Here is a 19,805-nt window from a genome sequence, read left to right on the forward strand (position 1 = left end):
ATAATATATAAATGCCACTGAAATGAATGGTATTATTATTTTTACAATTAGTGAATCTTTTACAAATTCTGATGTTTATCTCTGGGATATTTTCCTGGACTCACTGTTTTATGTCATTTGTACTTTTATAAAATAGAAAGTCATGGCCTATTACTACAAGTAAAATGACTTAGTAGAAATCAGAAGGTTTGATAGAAACCTTAATCCAATGTCTCTCGAAATGCATTACATCTATAACTAGGTAATTCAAGTGGTAACTACATGAACTTTTTTTAATTTGGTAGTAATATCCATGTATAAGAAAAATATATAACCAGTCCATCAAAACCATTATTTCACAGATTTATAGCTAGCTGTTTTTATGTTAGTATGAAGTTTTCTATTTGAATAAATATATTTAAGTAATAAAAGTCAAATCTATTTAAAGAAAAATATTAAATGAATAATTGTACAGAAAGTATGTGGATAAACAAAAAAATACCATGAAAGTGGTATTTGTATGAATAAAGTTTGGGAAACACTTGTAGAACAAGTCATTTTAGTAGAACAACAAAGACAAAAAAAAAAATCTAGCCCCAGCACTTCGCTCCTGTTTAATAAGATAATAATAGTATCAGTGACAGATGGGTAGTGACTTGCATTGAGGTGGGATGGACTCTGCAGGATTTGACAATCCATTTCCTGCAACCATTTACTTGAGTCACCTTATCCTGGCAGGAACAAAAAGTTTCCTGATACAGTAATACCCCCTTAAACATGATTTCACACTTGCACAGTTTCAGTTACCCACAGTCAACTATGGTCCAAAAATATTAAATGGAAAATTTTGGAAATAAACAATTTGTAAGTTTTCAATTGTACACCATTCTGAATAGTGTGATAAAATCTCCCCTGTATTCAAGTCACCCTTAGTTTCCTTTATAACAGCCACAAAGTGCAAGAGTAGAGATGCTGGCAATTCAAACACGCGAAAGAGAAGATGTAAAGTGCTTCGTTTAAGTGAAAAGGTTGAAAGTTCTCAACTTACTAAGGAAAGAAAAGCAATTGTATGCTAAGGTTGCTAAGATCTACAGTAAGAACGAACTTTTGTTCCTGAAATTGTGAAGAAGGAAAAAGAAAGTCATGCTAGTTTTGCTATTGCACCTCAAACTACAAAACTTACAGCCACAATGCATGATCAGTGCTTAGTTAAAATGGAAAAGGCATTACATTTGTAGGGGCAAGACATGAACAGAAATGTGTTCCGACTGGTGGCAATGTGTTGCACCAGGAAGCAGTGAGCCTGTACAAAGACTTCAGCAGGGGAGCCCCAGAAATGAGTGACACCAACCCATTTACTGCAAATTAGGGGTGGTTACATAGATTCAGGAATAGGTTTGGGCTGAAAAAATATAAAAATTACTAGAGAGGTTTGTCTGCTGATAAAGAGGCTTCTGCCACATTTCCAGCAGGGTTGAAGAAGTGATTAAAGAGAAACGATACCATCTAAAGCCAATTTTCAAGATTTCTGGAAGAAGATGCCCACTAGAACCTATATTTATAAAAGTGCAAAGGAGGCACCAGTGCATAAAACGTGGAAGGACAGATTAACTCTGGTACTACGTGACAGCACTGCAGGGCATATGATAAAGCCAGCACAGTATACAGAATGAAGAATTCACTCACAAAAACAAAAAACATTGGCCTGTGTTCTGGCAGCATAATCAGAAAGTGTGGGTGACAGTCACCCTGTTTATGGAATGATCCCACCAATGCTTCATCCCAGAAGTGAAAAAAATACTTGGAAAGGGAAGCATTGGAATTTAAAGTCCTATTAAAAATAAACAATGCACTTGGCCATCCTGAATCTGTCTGCTGTGAAAATGAAAATGTTGAGGTCGTATTTTTACCTCCAAATACAACCTTATTCCTTTAGTCCCTCAACCAGGGTGTCATTTGGTTTGTCAAGGCCACAGACACCTGCCCTATTTGATTGCATTCTATCAGCAATCGATGCAGACCCTAATCTGGACACAATGTAGTGCTGGAAATCATTCACTATTGCAATTCACTATTGGTGACGCAATAACAGTCATCAAAACTGCAATAGATAAATTAATACCAGAAACTGTGACTACCTGCTGGAAGAACTTATGGAGGGAAGTGAATGATTTTAAAGGCTTCCTGGGGATCGATGGAGAAGTTAGGAAAATCATTCACACAGCAGGACAAATTGGTGGAGGATTTGCCAGCATGCTTGATGAAGAATTGTAAGAATATATTGAAAGCTATCAAAAGTATTAACGAATGAGGAATCAGAAGAACTTGCTATCTACAGAGGAAGAGGAAGATGAAGAAACTGAAGCAGAACCAACAATATAGACATTACTGAAATTTGCTGAACTGTTTCAAATTGCACCGACATTGAAGGACAAAATTATGGAATACAATCCTTGGATGAAACGCAGCATTATAGTCGCCAGTATGATCACCTCTGTGGCAACACTTTGATGAGTTAAAGAGAAAGAGACAACAACTACCAATTACAATGCCCTTCCAAAAGGTTTTGGCAAAAAAAAAACCTTCAACTATTGAGGATCTCTAACCAACAACATCATCTGCTCCTGATATCCAACCATCAATGTTGTCATGGCTCGAAGATCCAGGATCATCTGAAGCAGATGATCCTGATATATCTTCAGAAGGTCAGGAGTAACCTAACACTACATCACAGTGCCTACGTCACTCATCTCACTTCATCTTATCATGTAGGCATTTTGTCATCTCACATCATCACATGAAGAAGGGTAAATACAGTACAATAAGAAATTTTGAGAAAGAGAGAGACCACATTTACATTCCTTTTATTATAGTTATTGTTATAATTTGTCCCGTTTTATTATTAGCTATTGTTATTGTTATAATTTGTCCCATTTTATTATTAGCTATTGTTGTTAATCTGTTACTCTGCCTAATTTATAAATTAAACTTTATCATAGATATGTATATATAGGATAAAACATAGTCTATATAGGGTTCAGTACTATCCATAGGTTCAGGCATCCATTGGGGGGCTTGGAACATATCCCCTCCAGATAAGGGGGGAGTACAGTATTTACAAGATAATAAAGATAAGTCTTAACAAGGTCCCCAAGGTTTTATTGGCCATTGCAATTTTATTAACATATGATATAATGCTGTCAGAATTCTTTGTAAACATTTGTTTGAGTTGACCTGAAGTTTATAGAGATTTTGTAGCCAGACTATAGTAGAATAAATAAATCAACACATAATTATCCAGTTTAGTGAGAAAATGCCTTCAATTGTAACATTGCCTAGCCCACTGAGTCCCCCAATAAATAGATTAAAAGTCATTCAGTCCTCCTTCCCCGTGCTACTACATCCCATAAAAGCAGCTCCGCACCATTCTTAACAATTTCCAGAGAAAGGATACCATCACTTTCTTTTGTGGTGCAGTTCAATGTTCCAATAAATCTTCCTTATTTCTGGCAATTAAATTCTCTTCCAACATGCTGCTAAGTAAAGGTAGAAGTTTTCTTCATTTCCAAGAACACCCCCTTCTTGTGTGTTTAAAATGTCAATAATACTTTGATACATCAAATAATGAAATTCATTTATAAAAATATGTTGTTAGACAAAAGAAAACTGAAACTATGTATTTTATATGTTAGTTCCAGTCTATTTCAAGTGGTTGTCTTTTAAGAATTTTGGTAATTGCTATTCAGACATGCAACAATGCTACTTAACTAGTTTGTAACCATCTGAGGAATTAGCTCCAGATTATTAAATTTTCTCCATAGTAAAACCTTGTCTCTAAAAAAATTTTTTTTAATTATCCAGTGTGGGGGCACACACCTGTAGTCCCAGCTACTAGGGAGGCAGGAGGATCCCTTGAGCTCAGGAATTGGAGGGTGCAGTGAGCTATGATCACACCATTGCGCACCAGACTGGGCGATAGAGTGAGACCTCATCACTAAAAAAAACAAAAAAAAAGAAAGAAAGAAAAGAAAAAAACAAAACTCCAGTGTCCTTCCATCTCTCTATAACTTATTTTGTTATCTTACTTTCTTATATTGTCAGATCTTACACAGAGAAGGCTCCTATGAAAAGCTTTTGAAAAATTTTTTTGTGGTAAAATACATATAACATAAAATGTTCCATTTTAACCATTTTTAAGTGTGTAACTCATGGCCACTAAGTGCATTAGCATTGTTGTGCAGCGATCACCACCATCTATCTCCAGAACTTCTTTCATTTCCCCAAACTGAAACTCCATACCCGTTAAACAATAATGCCTTATTTATGAGAGGCTTTTAGAATGACTTAAAAGTATAGTAAAGAGCAATTTTAGGGAGACATCTTTAGCAGCTTCCCAAAGTATTGATGTCTTTTTCCCTTGGTTTTTAAGAGTCCTCTTCCAGCTTACTGAACGCAGATAGCTGCTCATTCCACACTGCTCCTTCACACGGGCACTCGGGCTCCTTCCCCACCCTGTGAAAGAGACTACGAGACTGGAGGAACAGCTGCTGCAGAGCTCAGAATTATGGATCTGTTGTGTGTCTGTGTGTCTCAACACATCACAGTTGCTGTGCAAAGAACAGATGGGACCCTGATCTCCCAGTAGATCCATTGGAACCCCTGTTTTGAATGTTAAACAACGACCTACAGAGAAAAAGTAATTTGTTTTCTCCAGTTAATAATCCCTTCCCCAGACTGGAATCCTTCGTGCACAAGAACATGTGAGCCCGTCTGAAGCTTCAGTGCTGGGGCTTCCTGGCTTCCAGCCAGAGCTTTTGTTTGCGGAGACAGACAGTGCTTGAAGCCGTAATGTGGCAAAACTTGTCAACACACAGGGCTTTTCTCTGCTTTCTAAACACATGTGAGGCAGACTGGCTCTCTGTGAAGCTCTGATCTTTTCTGGGGAAAGAAAGTGTCATATGCAAGCCAAGAAGAAAAAATATTTGTAATCAAGAGAAATAATTAGTTTGTATATTAGAGGGGTAAATTCTGATTTATTGACAAATTTGGTAAAATTATTTTTAGGTATAGATATTGGTCTGGATAGCTCTAACTCTATATTGCCATACAGAATATACATATAGTAGTCTCATCTTATCCACAGGTTCTCTTTGTGTGGTTTCAATTACCCTTAGTCAACGACAGTCGAAAAATATTACATGGAAAATTCCAGAAATAAACAATGCATAAGTTTTAAATTATGCACCATTTTGAATATTGTTATAATGGTTCCATTTTATTATTAGTTATTGTTGTTAATCTCTTACTGTGCCTAATTTATAAATTCAACTTTATAATAGATATTATGTATAGGAACAAACATCATATATACAGGATTCAGTACTATCCATGGTTTCAGGCATCCACTGGGGGGTCTTGGAATGCATACCCTGAGGATAAGGGAGGATTACTATATGTGCTCGAAGTACAAACTATATCCTGAAAGATATTTGCAAAAGCCAAAATTATTCAAGAAATGTAGACTGGTGTCAGTGCCCAGAGAAAGGCACTCACATTCCCCTGTATGTTACTCCTCTCTTCCAAAAGCAGCACAATTACAGGTCAAACAACATAGGAGATTTCTTTTCATATTTCATAGTGCTAAACATAAAACTTTCTAGAACTGGAAACCTTAGCTAAGAGTGTCAGCTTGATACCCAAGACTCAGAGGTGCGCGAACTGAAAGCATAGTAGACTTCAGGAGTCACATCTATGGAGGGGTGTGTGGCCCAAAGAACAGACGATGGGATGGAGGAGGCTGTGCAGATCATCTCTGATTTAGTTAGAGCCCCACCCTCTCGGGAAGAGCCTGGCAACCAGAGTAATACTTCACATTTTCAAGGCTAAATGAATTAGTGCATTGGACCCATGGAAGAAGGAATTCGATCAAATGATCTTGGAGGTCATTAAGAGTTTTGCTTTCTTCCAGGACCTCAGAATAATCCTGGTCAAGATTCATATTGTTATCACTAGGAATGTGCAACTATCATCACTAAACGCAAGGCAATTCTCGTGTCATCTCTCACTCGTGATGAATCTGTTGCTTCCTCTCTGTTCTGAAAAGATTTTATGTCTCAGGGCTCTTGTAGTCTCTACTTTCCATTTCCCCAGTGATAGCATTTTTCAGAGAAGCCTTTTTTTCTCTCTATATGAGAGTTTTATCTATAGCTAAGGTCCTTTACCTAAGATTCAAGTGGGCCTTTTGAGAGATCCAAAGCCAGGTGCAAAAATTTTTTCTTTGATTTTTTTTTTTCTTATTGCCTTAAAAAAATTATTTTTGGAGGAAATGTCTTTTAAGTTAACCGTATTGTTTTAGTCTGTGGTGTTGCTAACTTATGTATAGAATAGTATATCATTCCTTTGTCCATAGTTAGGTGATATACTGTGGTCATTTTCATGCCTTGACCTTATTTTCCATGGAATTAAATTAAACACACCTCTCTGTTGGGATTGTGTATGTCCATATTTGTTTACATTGACCTAGCTTAACACATTAACTGCCAAGTGAGTTGTATTTAGCTCACACTAGTTTTGAACCCAAGGCCTCGTGAAACATATGTAACTCACATGTCTCTACCTTGTTAGATATGTGAACTATTTTTCAAGTTGCATATAACTCATGCACAGAAAACAATAAAAAATAAAAAAATTTTCATGAAATTAGAAAGGATTGTTTTGTTTTTGAGGTTTTTATTCTATTTTCGTAAAAAAAAAAAAAAACAAAACAGTGTGGCCCCAGGGAAAAAAATTTTTTCTAGTGTGGCAGTCAATGCGTTAAGTTAGAAATTGTTAAAGGAAAGAAAGTGCAATAAAGGTTCCTTTCACTGCTGAATGCACAAAAACTCCAGTGCTTCCTGTGTAGCAATTTTCTTGCCAGTGAAAGAATGAAGGTTATAAAGTCAAAGAATTATCATATGTGTGCTCATTTAAAAAAATGCATCAGATGGTGTGGAACTAGTTTGAGAACATTTGCTTCAATAAGATTTTAATTTTATCAAAACTTGGATTTGCTCTAGTTTTGCCTTGGAACGTCCTAGTCAAGTGCATATCTCACTGCCAAGAACCTCACACATTTGGAGTGACCTTGGAGCCACGTGCTCTAGAAACAGTCAAACTGGTTTGTGCTTAGAGCTGTGGAAGAAAATACATTCACTTACCCATTAAACATACACTTATTGAGCATCTACTATATTCCAAGCACTGTTCTAGGACCTGGGGACATGGCAGTGAACTAAACAAGGAAAAATCTCTGCCTTTGTGAAATCTAGAGGGGAGAGACAGACAAACATAACAAATAAGAAATTTACATAGTATGTTAAGAGGTGATTACATGAAATTCATTATGAAAACATAATAAATTGGGGTGTAGAGAATAAGGAGTGCCAGAGGAGGGGAAATTGCAATTTGAAATGGTGTAGTCAGAATAAGTCTAATAGAAAAGGTAACATCTGAACAAAGACTTAAAAGAGGTAAAAGAGTGAGACCTGAGAATATCTGGGGGAAGAGCCAGATTTATAATAGCACATGCAAAGGCCCTAAGGTAGCAGCATACCTGCCAGATTACAGCAACAACACAGAGGCCAGCATAGCCAAGCAACACAGGATGAGTGAGGAGAAAGGTTGTAGGAATCAGAGAGATAATAGAATCTATGGCCATACCACTCTAACATGCCCAATCTTACCTGATCCCGTGAAGCTAAGCAGGGTTGGCCCTGATTAGTACTTGGATGGGAGACCAGAGAGATAAGATAAAGGAATGGTGTGGGAGATTCTGTACGGCCCTAAGGCAATTGCAAGGGCTCTAGTTTTTACTCTGAAATACTGAGAAATGGAAGTTTTAAACAGAGGAATGGTAAAACTTTGCTTTTGTTTTAGAAGGATCACTATGGATACAGTGTTGGGATTAGATTGCAGGGGACAAGGGTGGAAGCACACAGACTATTTGGGAAGCTGTTGTATTAATCCCAGTGAAAAATGATGGCAGCTCAGACCAGGGTGGTAGCAGTGGAGGTGGTCAGAAGAGAAGTGACTAGATTCTGGATATATTTTGAATGTAGAGCCAATGGGAATTCCTGATGACCTGGATGTGGAGAGGGAGAGGAAAAGAGGAGTGGCATGTGACTACCAGGTTTAGGCCTGGACAACTGGACATTTAGCACACTGCAGGCTGTTAGGAGTTTAGTTCTGAATGTGGTCAGCGTGAGATGCCTATTTGACTGTAGGTGGAGATGTCCATTAAGCAGTTTGAACAAGTCCAGATTTCAGCAAAGAGGTTTGAAATTTGTAATTGAGATATGACAATATATTTGGTATTTAAAGACCTGAAATCATACGAGATCATCAAGGGAGGAGTGAGAACAGAGAAGTTCAAAAACTGGACCTTGGGGCACTCCAAGGTTAAGAGGTCAGGGAAGAGAGGGTGAACTGGCAAAGGTGTGACCAGTGAGGTGGGAGAAAAAGCAGGAAAATACAGTGTCCTGCAAGCCAAAGTAAGAAGTAATTCTAGAAGTCAGGAGTGATCTGCTATATCCAGTGCCGCTGATGGTACCAAAATGACAAGGACTGGAAACTGACCATTGGCTTCAGTGATGAGGATGTCATTGGTAAGCACTCCAGAATACGGACAATTTTTCTCCCTGTAGTTTAAAGAAGATCATGGGGAAATTGACAGCTAGGCCACTTCCTTTAGCATGCCTCTGGACAAAACTACTGCCAAAGAAATGAAAAATTGAAATTGGATGTCAAATGCCACATACCAGATCAAAGACACCGCCACAATTTCAATTTCTTATATAAACCAACTAGCCTTCTAATTTAAATTTACTTTTGAGCAGGGCTTAAATGTGTGTAGTCTTTAGAGTACCCTAAGGATGTTTTGATTTCTACTTGCTCACTGCATCCATGGATCCACAGCTAGCAAGGGTTTGTTGGTACCGTGGCTTGATTACAGGCAACCTGAAGTGACAGACACAGAACACTGCCCTGATTCAGCTACTCTGGGGCAGCATCATTCCTAAGGATGTGACTAGTTGATGGAGGCCACATCCCATGAGGTGGATAGCCCAGTGTTGCAGGGTGAAAACTTTATAAACACTAGGGGAAGGGTTTGCACAGTGTACATAATTTAGTAAGACTGATGATGATTTCTCTCACTCTTTTAATAAGCCTGTAGGACTCCTTGGATCTGTGTTTGTGGAAATAGAAAGGAGGTGCATAGATAGGACTTCCAACCAATTCTTGATGTGATATCTCATATTGCCATATTTGGGAAATGATTAGAGTTCATTAATTAAATTTCAAATTATAAAGAAAGATACCCTTGAAAACATTTCATTTACATGCATTATTTGAGATCTCTTTATTTTTCCCCTCAACTTGGCCATTAATTTCTGCATGAAATAAAGAAACATATGTTACTTTGTAAATATTATTTTTTATATCATGTATGTAAAAAAATCAATATTGTCAAATGTTTTAGTTTGCTTGGGCTCCCATAATAAAATATCATAGAATGGGTGGCTTAAACACTAGAATTTATCTCTCACAGTTCTGGAGGCCGGGAAGCTCAAGATCAAGGTGTCAGCTGTTTTGGTTCCCGGCCAGGATTCCCTTCCTGGCTTGCAAATAGCCACCATCTCACTATGTGCGCACATGGCCTTTCCTCAGTGTGTGTGCATGGAGAGAGAAAAAACAGCTTTCTGTTGGCTCTTCTTATAAAGGCACTAATTCCATCATGAGGCCCCCATCCTTATGACCTCATCTAACTCTAATTATCTCCCAAAGGACCCATTTCCAAATACTATCACATTGGGGTTAGGGTCTCAACATATGAATATTGGGGAACACAAACATCCAGCCCAAACACAAACATAACACCAAAGAAGGCAATGCAATTACATGCAAACATTTTTTGTGGGTTTTATTTTTCAAATAGAAGAGATCAAAACTTTTAATTAAATGGTCAGAGGTTAAGAACTATTAATGTGGAGTTCAGGGCCTTTTTAAAAATGAACCTCAGGCCGGGCATGGTGGCTCACGCCTATAACCCTAGCACTCTGGGAGGCCGAGGCGGGTGAATCGTTTGAGCTCAGCAGTTCAAGACCAGCCTGAGCAAGAGCAAGACCCCGTCTCTACTAAAAATAGAAAGAAATTATATGGACAACTAAAAATATATATAGAAAAAATTAGACGGTCATGGTGGCGCATGCCTGTAGTCCCAGCTACGTGGGAGGCTGAGGCAGGAGGATTGCTTGAGCCCAGGAGTTTGAGGTTGCTATGAGCTAGGCTGATGTCACGGCACTCTAGCCAGGGCAACAGAGTGAGACTCTGTCTCAAAAAAAAAAAAAAAATGAACCTCACGTGCACAGAATTATATTACTGGTGCATTACTCTAGAAAAGATCTCTTGCATTACTATTCATATATAGCTTCATTTCACTGACATGATGGCAATTGTTTAACACCAACTGGCTCTCTTTGGGGAAGGGGTGCTGGTTTGCATACATGTTCTATTTCTGTGGTGAAAATACTTTCATCATGGCCCATTTCAAGCTTTCCATGTGAAGTCACTTGGAACTGGTAAAGGATGCACACAACTGACTCTTGGGAGCCAGTAGAAGCTGGCTCTAGCACACAGTTGCCTTATGTAAATGTAGACTAATCCTCTTTCTGCCTGAAACTAGCAAATTAAAAAATAATCATAAAATAAAATTAGAAAAGGAAATTGGAAAGGCAATTTAAAAATGTTATAGAATATGTTTTCAAGACTAAAAAAAGTGACACAAAAAATTTTAGGAAATGAGCAGGACAGGAAGTTAATATTTGAATATATATTACATGCAGGCATATGTCGAATATCATTTAATTCTCACAATTCTGTAGCACAGGTATTACCAACCTTTACTTTAAAATGTTGAATATAGGTTCAGAGAAGATCATTCATTAGACCAGGATCACGTAGACAACAAATATTAGAGTCAAAACTTGAACTCAGATCTACCTGACTACAAAACGCATACTCTCTCCCCTAAATCAATGCCTGGGAGCTTCAGAATATTGTCCATGAATTAGTAATATAAATTCTGATGTGTTAATCACCATATCAGTGGCGTAATTCTGGCATATTAATTGCCTCCTATCTATTAAACTGAAGTATAAATCATTAAATTTTAAAAATCATTTTGATGGTCTCATTTTTGTAGCATATTTATTCTCCTTGGATTATACATACTCTCCAAAATTATAAAATCCTTTCTCAGTGCTGTAGTCAAATCAGCCATGTCTCCAGGAACAGTATAAAAGAAGAAAATATGATTTGTGTCCTTTTTAACACCACCTGCTTTTGCATTTCTCTCAAGGCTACTACATGTACATCGAGGCCTCCCACATGGTGTACGGACAAAAGGCTCGCCTCCTGTCTGGGCCTCTCCGAGGAGTCTCCGGAAAACACTGCTTGACCTTTTTCTACCACATGTATGGAGCAGGGACTGGGGTGCTGAGTGTTTATTTGAAAAAGGAGGAAGATAGTGAAGAGTCTCTCTTATGGAGAAGAAGAGGGGAACAGAGCATTTCCTGGCTCCGAGCACTGATTGAATACAGATGTGAGAGGCAACACCAGGTGAGACAAAAGAGATAAGAATATTTTGTTCTTCTTCGGGGTCATAGATAAAGGCAGGATTAACATAATTAGTCTATATATTGATTAAATCTAAGCAGTGAATGAGGAATTAAACAGAAAGAGAGAAAGCCTTGGGAATTTAGGCATAAAGTGATTTTTTTTTGCAATTCAATGATGAAAGTGTATCTATTTTTGTCTTGATACATTATGGGTGTCAAATATATTTCTATGTACCCTGAAATCTCCAGAACAAAGTCTCCCTTTCTTCTAAATATGGTATTACCTAATTAGTTGCTGCAGCCTGCATCTTTTACTTGTCATGACCCACATGCATGGGAGGGCTTTGGTTTTAAGCTTCTATTTAACAGTGAGTGTAAATAGTCCAGAGTAAGGTTTTTTTCTTTTCTTTTCTTTTCTTTTAAGCCTCTGCCCCCATCACTGCATTGATGCAAAGGAAATTGAGAGTCTTGATCCCAATCCTGGGTCTCTCCACCCTGGTCCTCTCATGTGCTATATAGATGAGACCACTCTAGATGATCTCTATCATAAGCAAATCTGGGTAGCAATAGGAAAGACCCTTTTAAATTCCAGTAGGTGGGGCTGAGCAGCCAATCTAGTCTGGACACCAGCAGCCACCTTCTGACAGCCATCAACTTCACCTGCCTACCATGAACCAAAGCTCCAGAAAGCTCTGGGGAGATAAACTTTGGATTCCTGACTGTTCTTGAAATTGCTGTGTAGAATTCTCAAGCGTGACCTCCAACTGAAAGCCCAGCTTCCTCCTCATCCTTGCTTCTGGCTGATAAATCTCCTGAACCAGCTCTCTTCAGCTGTAACCACTGGCTGCCTGGTCTAAGCCCAGATCTTCCTGGGAAAAGGTATCCAAAACAAGGGATTTATTTTGCACTACTGTACAACCAAAAATCTAGAGATGTTAATGGGAACGAACTGCAGTAGCTCAGGTGATCATCGAGGATGCAGCATTGTTAAAAACCAAATGACAGAGGGCAGATGAGCCACTATGTGGGAATAGCTCATTATCTTAGCATGGATAAACTGTCTAGAAATTTAGTAAAAAAAAATAACAGCCCCAGGAATGAATTTAACAGTGATTTAATGTTTACAAAAGGAAAGTGGATTGCTCAGGAACTTACTAATACAATTGATTATTATTCAGAGATAATGGATTAATTTTGTCAGGCTATTAGGGTACCCATATATCTACCTTCTTCAAATGGTTCTCAAAGTGTGGTCCAGGTACCAGCAGCATCAGCAATACCTGAAATGCAAATTCACCTGAAATGCAAATTCTCAGGCCCTACCTTAGAACTGCTGAATCAGAAACTCCAGAGATTTCTGGGACCCCAGACATCTGTTTCAATAAGCCTTCCAGGTGATTCTGATGCATGCTAAAGATAGAGGATCTTTATACCAGACTACATGAATCTAAATCTTTGGTGGTAGCACCAGAGCACTGATATTTTTTAAAACTCCCAAGTCATGCTGATGCACAAGTTCTCTAAGCTTTGAGTTCTGAAGACAGGCAACTTCTCAGCATCTAAGTCCTGGAGATCAAGCACATGGGGTTGCACACACTAGACTTGCTGTGTACCTGGTCATTTGAAATGGTTTTTGAGTATAGAGTAGTGAGGCATTTAGGGTGGCATCTGGGGGTGTTCAAGTTCAGATGGTATGAAACAGCCCTAGAGATTTATAGCTCACAGTCTGGAAGGAAGATTCCAAACTGTTCCCCTTAGCTGGAATGGAAAATATGTGAATCTTCTCCTCTGGACTTAGAGATTCCCTAGGGAATCCCAAACTGGTTAGCAGGGAGACCAGGCTGAACCAGTTGCATTGAAACATGCTAGTGTCTAATAAAATGCAGATATACTCATGCACACATAGATCAGCCGCCTTCTATGTGACAGGCACTTACAGTGCTAAGAGCTGTGCACAGTTCTTTCAATTTATCTTATAGCTCCATTTTACAGATGGAGAAAAATAAATATCTAGCTGGTAAGTGGCCAAGTGAGAACTCAAACCCAGATCTGCCTAATTCCAAAGTGTGTATCCCCAAGCCACTGTTCTATGTTGCCTCCCACATAGAAGTTCTGAAATGCCCTCATTTTCCTACGGGTTACAAGCACTGGGTGATTTTGGAGAAATCTTGGACCCTCTGAGATTGTTTATACATTTTCAAAATGGGGTAATAATTCCTGCCATGCTGACAGTGCCAGAGTTAGAGTGAGGGTCAAATGAGATTTTATATGTAAAAGAGTTTTGTAAACTTTGAAGTACCAAAATATAAAAAGATATTATCACTGTTTCTAAAAACGTATCTATTCCTAAGTCTCTCCAGTCTCTAATTCGTATCTCCATGGTAGAGCTGATACTCTCAATAGCTAAATCAAGCATCCAGACTGAGCTCCTGTAGTTTGAGACCAAAATGTCTCGTTTTAATAAATATTTATTGATCACTTGCTATTCTAGGTGCTGAGGATACTGCAATGAATATAGCATACAAAGTTTTCACTTATTTGGAGTTTACATTCCAATGGGGGTAGAAAATGTAAGCCAGAAAGACAAAATGTAACATCAGGTGATAATAAGTGCCATGAAGAAGAAAAGGTCAAGTTTAACTCGTAGAAGTAGAGAGTGAAATGACAGTAATCAGACGCTTGACGGGGGCAGGCAGGGGAACAACGGAGAGTTGTTGATCAAAGGCTACAACGCTTCACATAGGAGAAATAAGTTTTGAAATCTATTGCACAGCAGGGTTACTATAGTCAATAAAATAATGTATTGCCTATTTCAAAATAACTAAGGGAGTAAATTTCAAATGTCTCACCACAAAAAAGTGATTAAATAGCTGGCCATGGTGGCTCAGGCCTGTAATCCCAGCAACTCCCAAGCTAAGGTGGGAGAATCACTTGAGCCCAGGAGTTCAAGGCTGCAATGAACTATGATCATACCACTGTACTACAGCCTGGGTGACAGAGTAAGACCCCCATTTCTACAAAAAAAAAAAGAGAGAGAGAGAGAGAGAGACAGAGATAAGTAAGCAAGGTGATGTTAATTAGCTTGATTTAACCATTGCACATTGTATATATACCAAAACATCACATTGTACCCCATAAAGGCATGCAATTATGATTTATCAATTTAAAGTAATGTTAATTTAAAAAGAAGAAATGGTGGAGGAAGAAGAAGAAGAAAAAGACAAAGTCAAGCCATCAAGTGATAAGGTCAAAGAAATATTGGGATAATCGTGAATGGCCTTGGAGGGCATGGTAAAGAGTTTGAAATTTACTCCAAAAGCTATACGAAGCCATCATACAGCTTTAAGGTAATATGATCCGATTTGTGTTTTTAAATGATCACTCTAGCAACTATACAGAAAGTACACTACAGTGGGCAAGGGGGCTACTGGGGGCTTCTGCAGTCGTACTGGCAAGAGGACTGGTGGCTTGGGCTATGTAGCAGAGGCGAGGAGGTGTCTTCAGAAGCCCACAGGACTTGTGCATAAAATGTGGAGTTTGAGAGAAAGAGAGGAGACAAGACGACTCCAAGTTTTTGGCCTGAGCAATTGCTAGAATGAATAGAGATGCCACTGATTGAGGTGAGGAAGACTTTAGGCAGGGCAGATATGGAGGAATGAGGGCAATGTGTGGGGAAGGCTATTAATAAGTTGTTGGTTTTTTGGTTTTTTTTTTTTTTTTTGGACATGCTAAGTTTTTGATGTCCATTAGAAATCTAAATGAGCGTGTCAAGTAAAGAATAGGATATGAGACTAGAGTTAGGGAAGTAAGTGGAGGTGGGCAGGTTTAGATGGTTTTTACAGTGCAGTGGTAGTATTGCTGCCGTTTAAGGCTGATTCTATGGGGAAAATATGTGGGTGGCCTCCCAAAGACATTCCACTCATCAGATTATCCTTGTAGGAGAAATTCATCAAATGGCAAATTTTTAATCATGTCCCTTCCTAAGGGATTTATTAAAGTGTCAAGCAGAACCTGACTCACTGTTAATCAAAAGCACAATATCATTTTATTTTCTTTGGATTCCCTGATTACCTCTCCTCCTCTACTTTCAGGTGTTTTCTTTTTTGATTTCTTGGATTTTGATGCAACTGAAAGAAAGTTTCAGGCAAATTCCCAGCTCACTGAAATATTTACATCAGTCATATTGTTAATTATACCATCTAACATTGACTAGGAATTTCTATGTGCTCTGTACTCAACTCGCATCTAGGTCTCCAAATTTTCTTGTTCATGGAGCCCTTAGTTTCAGTAATTTTTTCCTGGTGCCCCTAGACCAAAAGAAATACCTAACAGTTCCATTCATTAAGTACAGGGGTCCATACAACTTAATAAGTATTTATATCCTAACAACTTAGTAGCCATTTGAAAAAATAATACTTAAATTGAAAGAAAAAATAACATTCTTACCTAATTCTTAAATAATCAAAATTGTTTACTAACAGAATATGTATACCTGTTGGGCACTGCACAACTTCTCAAACCTTGAAATCAGGTTGAATACACCACCCTCATTTAATGTTCTGCATTGATTTTTATATGGTACTTGCTTTTAATTTCAGCAGCTATCAAAAAACCCAGCTCTGTGAAGGTATGATGTTATCAGAAGAAATATAGATCAATCTAATGTTAAAGCTTTGAATGATCTTGAACCAGTAGTTCACACAGTGTCTTCTAGATCTTGAATATTGCTGCATTTCCCTTGAAATTGCAAACTATCCCACGGCACCCATGTGAATGCACTTGGGCACCCCGGAGTGCCTCAGCACACAGTTTGGGAACCAAGGACATATATTATCTTATTTAACCCTACATTTGTTGTGTTTATTCTCTAAATGAACAAGTATTTGTTCAGCAGTTACTAGATTTGGATGGATTTGGTTAGTCCTAAAGTGCAAAACTAAGTCAGGTGAATCCTGTCATCAATGTAGAAAATGAAGAGATGCTACTACCTATCCATAGTACAAGGGGGAAATCGTAATGCTATAAAATGGTCACCACTACAGTATTAAGGAAATTCAGAGGAGAAGGTTATATGAAATCAAGTGTTTGGCCAAGTCACAGACTATTCAGAGTATAATTCCATCAGGTAATTTGTCTATTACATTTTCCCTTGCAGACTTGGAGGTAAAAGAAAAAGATTTTATTTTTTGTTTAGAAAACTGGAATGTTTATTCACTGCACTCAGATGTCCTCCTATCTAGACATGTTGGAACACTTTTCCCTCCTCTTGCCATTTATTTGGATTCTTGTTTAGTGTTGTATTTTAACCAGGGTTCTCCGGAGAAACAGAACCAATAGTAGATATAATAGATAGAGAAAGGGTTTGTTATGGAAATTGGCTCACATGACTATGGAGCCTGAGAAGTCCCACAATATGCTATATGCGAGCTGGAGGACAAGGAAAGGTGGTAGCATAGCTCAGTCCAAGTCCCAAGGCCAGAGAACTAGGGAAGCTGATGGTGTAATTATTAATCTGTGGCTGAAGGCCTGAGAACCTGAGGTGTCTCTAGTGCATGTCCTGGAATCTGAAGGCTGAAGAACCTGGAGTTTGAGGTCCAAGAGAAGGAGAAGATGGGCGTTCCAGTTGCAGAAGAGCAAATTTGCCTTTCCTCTGCCTTTTTGTTCTATCTGGGCTTTCAATCAATTGGATGGTGCCCACCCACAGTGAGTGAGGGTGGATCTTGTTTATGCAATCCATTGATTTAAACGCCAATGTCTTGCAGAAACACCCTCGCAAACATACCCAGAAATAATGCTTTACCAGCTCTCTGGGTCTCCCTTAACCCTGTCAAGTTGATACCTAAAGTTAACCATCACACATGTGTCCTTAGAATTTTTATTAATGGTATTTTGCCACATGTATGCCATTAAAGCTTTTTAGAGTCATTAATTTCAAGATAATTTCATAAACTTATTAATTATTCAATTTATATTATTTGATTTAGTTTTGGGGAGGGTTTAAAAGAAATTAGTTTTAGGGCTTTCTTTTTAATTTAATTTAAATCATAAACTAATCCAATGAGGAGTCATATGCTCATAAAATGAATGGAACAAATATATCTTCTGGACAATTTTCATTACCCATGAGCCTCCTTAGAATGTTTAGTAGTTTATTACCCATTGTTGGGACAGCCTTAGAACTGGTAATCTATTTTTCCTAGAACCAGAATATTTGATCAGTTATTTCCTTCTCAGAATATAAAGTTATGAAACTGATTCCTTCTTCTCGCTGGGTTGTGTCTTTGATGTTATGGTATTTAACATAAGTGAACCATTATCCTTGGTAAATTTAATTATTATGGCTTTCTGTTCATATGTGGGTATTATCAGTCATACTGTAATAAATTTTTCCACCTAGTACTGGCATCAAGGGTAGATTTGTGGAAAACCTAAGGAAATTTAAATTTCTGGGACCCTCATTTTCATAGGCCCTGTGGGTTCTGGGAGAGGCTGGGAATAGAATGTTCTAAGTGGGGAGGGGAAACCAGGTCACCACCAGAAAGCATTTCTCAGTAAGCATTTCTGGGAAGTTGTCTAAAGAAATCTCAGAAAAAAAGGGACCTGAATCTTTAAGACTCCACTAATTTACTGTGAGTTTCTTTAAATTCCAAATAAATATTCTCTTTAACACCTAAATTTGAATTTGTAATTTTATACCCTTTTCCTTAACAGGAACCCCAAGAGCAATCTAAGTTTCCAGATCTCAGAGCCTGCACCTGCTTTGACCAGCATTGTTTTTTCAGGACGACTCTATTTCTAAATTCAAATTTCGTTATTTTTCAGATAATTTTTGAAGCCATTCGAGGAGTATCAGTAAGAAGTGATACTGCCATTGATGATGTTAAATTTCAGGCAGGACCCTGTGCAGGTAATAATATTTTCCCTAATTATATAAACTTGATTGATATGAATTTTACAATTCAGTCTCAAACTATAAGAATTCAAATTAAATATTTTTTCTATAATAAAAATAGTAAAAGCTATTATTGTGTATTTTTCTTTTCTGACAGAAATGGAAGATACAACTCAACAATCATCAGGATATTCTGAAGACTTAAATGAAATTGAGTACTAAGAAGTGATCTGAATGGGATTAACTAAACAAAAACCATACCTCTCTTCAATCAAAATAAAACAAATGGATACTGGACAGTCTTAACCATTTCATAAGTTATAAACCAACTTCAGAGCACCCTTCTTCATTACTTTTGCAAAAAATACTGACTCAGGGCTTTTTTTTTTCTTTTTGCGTATGACAACTGTTACTAAAAGTACAGGCTACTGGTTTTGCATAGATCATTCATCTTAATTTTGGTATCAGTTAAAAATACAGACGTACTACACTGTAGTCATTTTAAAGTATGCAAATAAAAGGCACAATCAAAATGAGATGTGCTCATTTAAATCTGCATTCAGTGAATGTGTTGGGAGAAGAATAGGTCTTGTGGGTTTCCTTTAGAATTTCAAGTATCATAAATATTTTTAAAGTAAATAATATGGGGTGTCAGTAATATCTGCAGAAGGAATGCAGTTTTTCATGGTAACAAGTTAATCTGGGAAAACAAAGTCTTATTTTTTATGTTTTATTAATAGAAATGGAATATTAATTTTTAATATTTTTCACCACATGTGATAACAAAGGATCTTTCATGAATGTCCCAGGGTAAGTCACTATTAATTAATGCTGTATTACCTTCCTTTTTCCTCCTTGGAACTACGTTTGAAAGTTACTTTGAGCACATGGATAGAAATTGCACTCTTTTTTGTAAAGCAAGCTTGAAAATGTTTATGTACACATACCCAGCAATTTTTATAAACTTGTTAAATAATTTTACTAATTTTTATAGTAAATGTTTTAAGGTTTTGAATAATATGAATTCAAGCAGATATACTAAATGGCTTTTTATTTACTTGTTTAGAAAATTGTATATATATGTTTGTGTACTCAAATAGCTGTTATGAAATTATAAAATTACCTAATAAAAGGTCATTTGAAAACCTTTTCACTAGCAATTTACTCATTTCTACATTATTTGTCTTTATTAGAATATCTTTACTACATAACTGCAGATTCTAATTTGAATCTCCACTCTGGCACAACAGACTCTTCTTAGGCCTTTTTATTAGTGATAT

General features: G+C 37.5%; 1 protein-coding gene across 2 annotated transcripts in view; it reads left to right on the top strand.

Annotated features, from left to right (window-relative positions):
• Window positions 1-19,674, top strand: part of MAMDC2 (MAM domain containing 2) — a 153,091-nt gene extending 133,417 nt beyond the window's left edge. Inside the window, exons 12-14 of one of the 2 annotated variants that reach the window (XM_045562422.1) lie at window positions 11,375-11,634; window positions 18,456-18,540; window positions 18,683-19,674. In XM_045562422.1, coding sequence (XP_045418378.1) covers window positions 11,375-11,634; window positions 18,456-18,540; window positions 18,683-18,747 — 410 coding nt within the window. In that variant the 3' untranslated portion in view covers window positions 18,748-19,674. Of the gene's footprint in view, window positions 1-11,374; window positions 11,635-18,455; window positions 18,541-18,682 lie in introns of those variants that run through there. The other variant, XM_045562423.1, reaches the window with a different exon arrangement.
• Window positions 19,675-19,805: the final 131 nt, after the last annotated feature.

The sequence above is a fragment of the Lemur catta genome, chromosome 10 (assembly GCF_020740605.2).
Source record: "Lemur catta isolate mLemCat1 chromosome 10, mLemCat1.pri, whole genome shotgun sequence".
In the NCBI taxonomy this organism is placed as follows: Eukaryota; Metazoa; Chordata; class Mammalia; order Primates; family Lemuridae; genus Lemur; species Lemur catta.